The 10,347-nt window shown below is 37.4% G+C and overlaps 1 protein-coding gene across 3 annotated transcripts in view; it reads left to right on the top strand.

Annotated features, from left to right (window-relative positions):
• The window catches only part of XRN1 (5'-3' exoribonuclease 1), a 223,618-nt gene that overhangs the window by 97,601 nt on the left and 115,670 nt on the right, over positions 1-10,347 (top strand). For all 3 annotated transcript variants that reach the window (XM_006869856.1, XM_006869855.1, XM_006869854.1), the window contains exon 19: positions 3,660-3,763. In XM_006869856.1, coding sequence (XP_006869918.1) covers positions 3,660-3,763 — 104 coding nt within the window. The remainder of the gene's footprint in view (positions 1-3,659; positions 3,764-10,347) is intronic.

The raw sequence follows: 10,347 nt of genomic DNA, 5'->3' as shown, positions 1-10,347 counted from the left end.
TGTTGTCCATAGCGTGGCATGATCCATACAATCAAAAGCCTTTGCGTAGTCAATAAAGCACAGGTAAACATCTTTCTGATATTCTCTGCTTTCAGCCAAGATCCACTTGATATCAACAATGATATCCCTCGTTCCATAGCCTCTTCTGAATCCAACTTGAACCTCTAGAAGTTCTCTGTCAATGTATGGTTGCAACTGTTTCTGTATTACCTTGAGTAAAACTTTACTCACATGGCTATCAAAGAGATTGTCCAATGATTTCCACATTCCGTTGGGTCACCTCTCTTTGGAATGGGTACAAATATGGATCTCTACCAAATAGTCGGCCAGATAGTTGTCTACGAAATTTTTTGGCAGAGATGAGGGAGTGCCTTCTGTGCCGCCTCACTTTCTTGAAAGATTTCAATTTTTATTCCATCAGTTCCTGGTGCATTGTTCTTTGCCAGTTCCTTCATTGCACCTTGGAATTCCTCATTCAGTATCATTGACTCTTGATCATATGCTACCTCTTGAAATAGTTGAACATCATCCATTTCCTTTTGGTACAGTGTTCCTTGCATCGTCTCTTGATGCGTTCTGCATCATTCAATAATTTGCCCAGAGAATCTTTCAGTAACGAAAGTCCAGGCTTGAATTTTTTCTTCAGTTCCCCCCAGCTTGAAAAATGCTGAGCGTGTTACTCCTTTTTGGTTTTCTGATTCCAGATCTTTGCACATTTTGTTGTAATATTTGGCTTTATCTTCTCGAGTTGATCTGTGAAATTTTCTGTTCAGCTCTAGGACCTCCTCATTTCTTCCATTTGCTTTGGCATCTTTACACTGGAGAGCAAATTTCAGTGTCTCTTCTGACATCCATTTTGACCTTTTCTTTCTTTCTTGTCTTCTCAGTGACTTTTTGCTTTCTTAATGTATGATGCTCTTGATGTAATCCCATAACTCTTCTTGTCTTCAGTCTTTAGTGTTTAATGTATTAAATCTGTTCTTCAGATGATCTCTAAATTCAGGTAGGATATATTCAAGGTCATATTTTGGCTCTCGTGGACTTGTTTTCATTTTCTTCAGCTTCAGTTTGAATTTGCATATGAGTAATTGATGATCTGTTTCACAGTCTGCCCTTGACGTTTTTTTCACTGATGATATGGAGCTTTTTCAGTCTCTTTTTGCAGATATAGTCAATTTGATTTCTATGTATTCCATCTGCTGAGGTCCATGTGTATAGTCGTCTCTTATGCTGTCTAAAGAAGGTATTTAAATTGAACAAATCATTGATTTTGCAGAATTCTAACATGCGTTCTCTAGCATCATTTATATCACCAAGGCCATATTTTCTAACTACTGATCCTTCCTCTTTGCTCCCAACCTTTGCATTCCAGTCACCAGTAATGATCAACACATCTTGATTGCATGTTTGATCAATTTCAAATTGAAGAAATTGGTAGAATTCTTCTCTTTCATCCTCACTGGCTTTAATGGTTGGTGTATAAATTTGAATATTAGTAGTATTAACTGGGCTTCCCTGTAGGCACATGTATATTATCCTATCACAGACAACGTTGTACCGCATGACTAATCTGCATATGTTCTTTTTGACAATGAATGCCATACCAGTCCTTTTCAGCTCACTAATGCCTACGATATCTATCCTTATGCGTTCCATTTCAGTTTTGACAACTTCCAGTTTTCCCAGAATCATATTTCATACATTCCATGTTCCGATTTTCAATGGATGTTTACAGCTGTTTCTCTTCATTTTGAGTTGTGCCCCATCAGCAAATGAAGGTCCCATGGGCCTTTCTCCCACAGGCTTTACTCCATTTGTGTCATCATGGTCAACTCTACTTTGAGGAGGCAGCTCTTCCCCAGTGGCATTTTGAGTGCCTTCCAACCTGAGGGGCTCATTTTCTGACACTATATCTGACAGTGTTTCTCTGCTATTCGTAAGGTTTTCAGTGACTGAATATTCGGAAGTAGTTCATCACTCCTTCTTCCTAGTCTATCTTTGTCTGGAAGCTCATCTGAAACTTGTCCACCATTGGTGACCCTGCTGGTATTTAAAATACCGGTGGCATAGCTTTCAGAATCACAGCAACTCACAAGCCACCATAGTACAACAAACTGACAGATGCATCGTGGGCAAAAGTAGTAGAATTGGAAAATATAGTAAAAAAAGTAAATATGATACATTAGATACATTATCTCATTCTTTTGCCTCTTTTGTATGTCTGAAATTTTTTAAATAGCATTTTCTATTTTTAGAGTAAATGTGATGTGTTTAAGGAGTGTATAAACCTGACTGAAGCCAAGGATTTGTATTGGGAAATAGTGGGCATACGGTTGAAAAGCAGGTTCAGATTATAGAGCTAGAGTTAGACTTTTTTTTTTTTTTAATGACTGTTATCTTGAAATCAGTATTTTCATAAAGATTAATTTGGTGGTGATATAAGAGGTTGAATTGCACAAAATAGAAATGGAAGAAATTAGAAAAGTCTGCTTGTGGTTGTTGAAGTATTAGATGATAAGAACATAAAGTGTGAAAATGACAGTTGATCTACCAGATGACCAAAGCCAAAAAAAAATAAAAAGGACAAGTTTTGCTGTTTATTCAAATATGTTGTTTTAGTAAAGTGTTGCTGAGTCAGTTCCAAATCATAGTAACCCTGTATAAGACGAGTTCGAACTTCCCACCTGTGGTTCACACTCTAGTGCTGATCCTACCGCACCACAACAGGGGTCCTTTTAGGGTATTGTCGTTGTTAAGTACCCTTGAGTGGATTCCTACTCATAGTGACCCTGTATAGGGTTTTTGAGGAGCAACTGGTGAATTTCAACCATCAACATTGAGGTTCAAACCAACCTTGCAGTCCAGCGCATTAACTCACAGCGCCACACCCAGGCTCCCAGCCATCACATTAAGGGTTTTATTCACCATTTTTTTGTGTATTATCTTTGATCATGATATGTCTTTTATAATTAATGTTTGTTTTTAGGTTTCAGTAATTTTTTATTTACTATTTAGACATTTATTAACATTAATCTGCAAAACAATAGAATGACTTCTGATTTTTAAAATTTCAACAAATGAATTTATTTCTTATGCAAATCGCCTACCCTTTTAGTTTTTGAAGAAAAAGTTGTCTTTCTCTCCTAGGTGAATCCTTTCGTTTAAGCTCTAGATCAGGGGTGGGAACCCTTTTTCTGACAATATTTATAACATCATTTGCAGGCCATGCAAAATTATCAACTTAAAAATTAGCCTGCTATATTTGGTCAGTCAATTAACTCACCCATAATGTAATGGCTGGAGTCCTTGTGTGGCACTGCAGTTTAATGCTCTGGACTGTAAAAGTTGGTTTGAACCACAAACTCAGCAATTCAAGTTCAGGCTGTTCCTTGTAAACCCTAAATAGGGTCGCTATGGATCAGAACCAACTCAACGGCAGTTAACAACAACAATGTGATGGCTGAGCTAATTAAGTGTTATAAATGCACAGCTAGCAATGTTCCAACCAGTGTTTAATTTTAAAATTTTGCCTCTCTAGTGTTTTGTTCTGTTATGCATAGGGTCACAATGAGTCAGTACCAACTTGATGGCATCTAACAACAGCAAGTTTCCTACTAGACCTACAACATGAATGATTTTGTTTTCTTTTTTATTTTAAGAGTATAGAAAATGTAGCATCGTCCATACTTGGAAAGTCTGTCTTTGTTAATTGGCCTCATCTTGAAGAAGCTCGAGTTGTAGCTGCATCAGATGGAGAAACTAAGTAAGATTTCATTTACAATATTTTGGCTCATATTTGCTGTGCTACTTGATGGCTTTTATTGATTCATGTTTTTTACTGATATAATTATTATTTTTACAAATGTACCCTCTAGTAAAAATGTAAGCCTTGTCATTCCACAATTTAGAGTTCAACAGCTATTGATAATTTTTTACAACCTTTGAGATAATTAGATTTTTTTATTGTTGAAAACAAGTATATAACACAACACTACTACTTAAACATTTTCTACAAATACAATTTAGTGATGTCAATTACATTAATCTTGATGTGCAACCCTCACCAAAAATCATTGCTAAATTTTCTATTAGCATAAACAGTAACTTACTGTTTACTAATCATTTATTCCCCTTTTTCCCTGCCTCCCACCTCTAATAAATTTTGATCTCTGTCCATTTGTGTACTCTAGATATATCATATAACTGAGATAAAATTCGTCATTCTATGATTTATTTACTTCACACAGCATAAGGTTTTCAAAGTTCATCTATGTTATAGCTTGTATCAGGACTTGTTAAATGCCATTGAGTCAGTACCAACTCACAGCAACCTAACGCACAACAGAATGAAACATTGTCCAGTCCTGTTCCAGTCCATCTCATTGGGGATCGTTCTCTTTTTCGCTGACTTACCACTTTGCCAAGTGTGATGTTCTTCCCCAGGGACTGGTCCCTCCTGATAATATGTTTGAAGTGTGAGAGATGAAGTCTGGCCATCCTGGCTTCTATGGAGCATTCTGGCTGTACTTCTTCCAACACAGATTTGTTTGTTTGTTCTGGCCATCCATGGAGCTTTTAATAGTCTTCTCCATTACCATAACTCAAATGCATCTGTTCTTCTATGGTCTTCTGTATTCATTGTTCGACTCCCATATACATATGAGGCTACTAAAATATTGTGGCTTGGATCAGGTGCACCTTAGTCTGCCAACTGACATCTTTGCTCTTGAACACTTTAAAGAGTCTTGTGCAACAGATTTGCTTAATACAATACATCGTTTGATTTCTTGATTGCTGCTTCCATGAGTATTGATGGTTAATGCGAAGAAAATGAAGACTTTGACAACTTCAATCTTTTCTACATTAATTGTGTTATATAGTGGTCCAGTGGTGAGGGTTTTTGTTTTCTTTACAATTGAAGACCATACCAAAGGCTGTGGTCTTTGATCTCCATCAGTAAGTATTTTAGGTCCTTTTCACTTTCAGCAAGCAGTGTTGTATCATCTGCATATCCCAGGATTTATTTCTCTTTATGACTAAGTGCCGGGAGCCGGCCCCAGCAAACTTATTCCAGGGTTTCCCGAAGGTTGATGCAGACGTCGGCGGAAAGAATTACACATAGTCGATAAATCATGATGAATTCAAAATCTTCTTATTACATGCTTTATTCTTCTCTCATTCTTTACTGTCCTGCTCATTCTTTACTCCGTTGCTCTCCTGCTCATCTCTCCTGCTTCTTTACTCTCTCCTCCCCTGCTCCTGCTTTCCTCTTCTGCTCCTTTACTCTCTCCTCCCTCTCCTGCTTTCATTCTTCTCCATTCTTTTCTCTCCCCTCCTGCTTTTCCCCTCTATTCTTCTTCCTACATGCTATAGTATCCTCCTTCTTCCTTCTTTAATCTCCTTCCATTACTTTACTCCCCCCTCCTGCTTTCCCTCTCTATTCTTCTTCTTACATGCTATTTTATCCTTCCTCTTATTCCTTCTTCTTCTCCTCTACCCACCTCTACTTACTTATTCTATCTTACATGCTTTATTATCCTTCTTCTCCTTCCTTCTTCTTCACTACTCCCCTTATTCTATCTTACAACCCCCTTGTATACCGTTACAAAAAACATTGTTTTCATAGTAATCAGTGTCCTCAAAATACAATCTATTCTGGGGCACATTCTTCATGGTTTACGACCCTTAGATTTACAACAGGGATGAGATGTTACATCAACACATACGAGAGACATTCTGGCGCCTTTAAACCTTTTAGTTAAAACATTTGTTCATACATAAATAACTTCTTTTCTATGAGAAGCAAGTTAACCTTCACATATGTTTCTTAACCTTTGTCTCTTAAGTCTTGTTAATTTTAGTTGTTGGGTGCAATTAACTCTCCATTAACTTCTTCCATACACTATCTATTTATAGCCTACAAAAACATCACTTATCAAAACATTTTAAAAACTGAGGCTATGAAAAACAACTTCTCTATTTTACTGATCATTAATTTAAGAACGTCTAAGTCAGACTTTTAATTTAGTATCTGTGTATACCCATAGCCTTTATTTATGGTCTAATTGCTTTTAAGGATTCTTTATTGCCTTAAACTAAGGCTACAAGGAAGAATGTTTATAATCACTAAGCCTAAGCTGGTAGTAATTCAATTGACAAGTCCTGTCTCCTAGCAATCTTAAGAACATTGTTAATATAAGTATTAAAACTACCTATGATTACAAGTAGAATAAAATGTAGCTAATATATGGCTTCTACCTTTTAATAAAAATATACTAAAGTGTGGGAGAGTCAAAATCTAAAGTAAAGGGATACTAATAAAATCATGAATAAATCAGAGAATGATTCAACAAGAGAAAAATTAACTAGGGGCCTGTGCATAGAATATTTCTTCCTTGTAGCTCTGCTATCCAAGGAAAATACTTCATTGTTGCTTTGCTAAAACAATGAATTCTTCATGTGCAGGGTTCCCCGTGTCTCATTCTTTATTTCAATTCCTCGATTAATATGTCTCAATTTCTTCATTTTAATTAATTATTATGGCGCCTGCCAACTAAGTAAGAGTCCATTGTATGTATGTACCACAGTTTCTTTATCCATTCTTCTGTGGATAACATTTATATTGTTTTCACCTTTTGACTATTGTGACTAGGGCTACAATGATCATTGGTACGTAAGTGTGTGTATGTTGCTTTTTTGAAACCTTTTTAGTATATACCAAGAATTGGAATTGTACTCAGAAACTCCTTATGAGGAAAGAAATAACATTCTGCTCCTATAGAAATTATTGTTGTTGTAGTTAGGTGTTGTCAAGTCAGTTCAGTCTCAGCAATCTTACATCAAAAACAAAACACTTCCTCATTTTTTCCAATTGCTTTAGCTTCTCTATCCTCAAAAACAAGTTTCAGAGTGTCTGTGACATCCATTTTGATGTTTTCTTTCTGTCCTGTCTTTTTAATAACCTTTTGCTTTCTTCATGTATGATGTTCTTCATGTCATCCACAACTCTACTGGTTTTCAGTCATTAGTAGCTAATGCATCTTATCTGTTCTTGAGATGATTTCAAGATCAGGTGGGATGTATTTAAGGTCATATTTGGCTGTCTTAAACTTGGTTTAATTTTCTTCAACTGTAGCTTGAATTTGCATATGAGCAATTGATGGTTTGTTCCATGGATGGCCTTGATTTGGCTGATGATAATTGAGTTTCTCCATTGTCTCTTCCCATAGATGTAGTCAGTTTGATGCCTTTGTATTCATTCTGGTGAGGTCCACATGTATAGTCTCACCTGTTAACATTTTAAAATATATATATTTGCAAGTAACAAGTCAGTCTTGCAAAATTGTATCATGCAATCGCCAGCATCATTTCTATCACCAAGGTCATGCTTCCCAACTACTGATCCTTCCTCTTTGTTTTTAACATTCTCATTCCAATCACCAGTAATTACCAGTGCATCTTTGATCAATTTCAAACTGAAGAAGTTGGTTGAATTCTTCGTTTCGTCATCACCCACTTTAGTGGCTAGTGCATAAATTTGAATAATAGTTGTATTAACTGCTCTTCCATGTAGACATACGGATATTTATCAAGATAAATCTTTAAATATTCTTTTTGACAATGAATGGGATGCCATTCCTGTTTAATTTGTTTTTCTCAGCTTAGTAAACCATATGATTGTCAGATTCAAAATGCTCAACACCTGTTCATTTCAGTTCACTAATGTTCATTTCAGTTCAGTAATGCCTAAAACGGAGTCGTGGTATGGCGCTGTGGGTTAATGCGCTGAACTGCAAAGTCAGTTTGAGCCAAGATCGGTGGTTCAAGCTCACCAGCCACTCCTCAGAAACTTAATACAGAGTTGCTATGGGTCAGAACCAACTCGATGACATAACAATAACAACAATGCTTAGGATTCTGATTTTTATGTGTTCAATTTTATTTTGACAACTTCCAATTTTCCTAGAGTCACACTTCGTGCATTCCACATTCTGATTTTTAATGCATGTTTGCAGCCATTTCTTCCCATTTTGAGTTGTGCCACATCAGCTTTTCTTAGCTTTGCTCCATTCCACCTGTAAAGATTACAGCCTAGAAAGTCATATGGAATACAAAATGGTGAAATCATTATGGAAAACAGTTTGGCAGGTAAAACTACCGTTGTTATTGTTGTGGGCTGCTAAAACTCAACAACAACAATCAGTGAATAATGGTTTTAATTTCTCCACATCCTCACCAATACTTACGTTCATTGTTCATTTTTTCCATTTTTTATTGTTTCTCTTAAGCGCCATCAAGTTGATTCTGACTCATAGCAACCCAGTATAGGGTTTCTGAGGCTTTAAATCCTTACAGGAGCAGAAAACCTTGTATTTCTCCTTAGCAATCTTGTTGATGTTGTTATTAGTGACTCATTGTGACTCTATATAGGGTTTCTGAAATGTGGTTAGTAGTCCGGTATTTTTCCTACAGCACCATACCTGCACTCATTAGCCAACTTAGTGGTAATTACATGGTATCTCACTGTGGTTTTGAAATGCTCTCCTTAATGGCTAATGATGTTGAGCATCATATTATATGTGCTTTTTTGGCCATTTATGTGTCTTCTTTAGTAAAAGTCTATTCAGATCACCTGTCCTTTTTTTTTTTTTTTTTTATTGTGTTACCGTTTCTTGTTAAGTTGTGGTAGCTCTTTATATATTCTAAATTTTAAACCCTTATACAAGGTACTTCTAAAGTTCTTGGAGAAATTCTGCTATCTTTTAATTCTAGTTTCTACAAACTTTTTCAAGACCCTTCGTATAGGTCCAGAATGTTATTTCACAACCTGTAGGGTGTCTTTTCACTTTGTTCATAAAGCCCTTTACTGAACAAAATTTTTAAATTTTTATGAAGTCTAGTGTATTTATTTTGTCTTCTCTTGCTAATGATTTTGGTATCATACTTAAGAATTCATTGTTATAAAACAGCTTTCAAAGCCATACCCCTTGGTTTTCTTCTAGGTGTTCCTAGAAGATGTTTTTAATAGCTTAGAACTTCTGTTTCTTAATTATTTTCTACATGTGGATGTTGTTATGTTGTTATTTTAAGTATTATAACATTGTTGTTGTAAGGTGCTACTGAGTTAGCATCAACTCATAGTGAACCTGTGTTCAACAGAATGAAACACTGCCTGGTCCTGTGCCATCCTCACAATTGTTATGTTTGAGTCCATTGTTACGGCCACTATATCAGTCCATCTCATTAAGGGTCTTTCTCTTTTTTACTGACCCTCCACTTAACTAAACATGATGTCCTTCTCCAAGGACTGATTCCTTCTGTTAATATGTTCGAAGTGTGAGAGATGAAATCTCACCATCTTGCTTCTAAGGAGTATTCTGGCTGTACTTTTTCCAAGATAGATTTGTTTCTTCTGGCAGTCCATGGTAGTTTTAATATTCTTCTCCAATACTATAATGCAGATGCATCAATTCTTGTGTGATCTCCTTTATTCATTGTCCAGCTTTGACATGCAGGTTCTGACTCATAGTGACACTGTATAGGGTTTGCGAGGAGTGGCTGGTAAGTTTTGATTCTGGATCCAAATTCACCTTGTAGTCCAATGCTTATCCTGCAATGCCACACCACCAGGTCTCATGGCATATTGGTTAAATACTCAGTTATTAACCTAACAGTCAGCAGTTCAGATGCGCTCAGTGGCTGCTTTGGACATGCATATTAGACATTTGAAAATACCTTGACTTTGGAGGGCTTCCAGCACTTCCCTGACCAGGCAGCCTTTGAGCAAACATAAGACCTTATATTTCAACATTCTGAACTCGCCTTTTTAAAAGATCAAATTGCTGAGGAATTACAGGCATTTTGAGCTTTTGCCTGCCTACACTCAGCTTCCGCTCCAGCGACTGCCTCTGCCTCCTGCAGAGCTTAGAGGTCGGAGTTGGAGCAAACCCATTCAGAAAGCGGCACTTCCAGAAGAGAGGAAGCATAAAATAACAAAGCCCCAGGGGCCAACATAGCCCCTCCCAAAGGGGGTCTCTTTGCCATAGTGAGGGATATCAGGCAATTCAAGGTACCCATGGTACAGAGAGACAGAGAGAAGCATTTTTGATGTCATCAGACACAGACGCACCTCCCTGCAGCCACTAACCCCCGCCCTCCACTGCCTTGGCCTAGACCAGCCTTTTGCCAAGCCACCTAGGCTCAGGAATGTCCAAGGCCCAGGCCCGCTCACTGAGGACCAGGCCAGCCCCACGCACAGGCCTGCCCACCGAGGCCAAGGCCCTCCCAAGGCCCAGGCACACCCACTGAAGCCAAGACCTGCCCCGCGGCCCAACCCGCCCACAGACC

The sequence above is a fragment of the Chrysochloris asiatica genome, unplaced genomic scaffold (assembly GCF_000296735.1).
Source record: "Chrysochloris asiatica unplaced genomic scaffold, ChrAsi1.0 scaffold00136, whole genome shotgun sequence".
Taxonomy (NCBI): Eukaryota; Metazoa; Chordata; class Mammalia; order Afrosoricida; family Chrysochloridae; genus Chrysochloris; species Chrysochloris asiatica.
The sequence above is the reverse complement of the archived record's forward strand: the minus strand, read 5'-3'. Positions and strand labels throughout refer to the sequence as shown.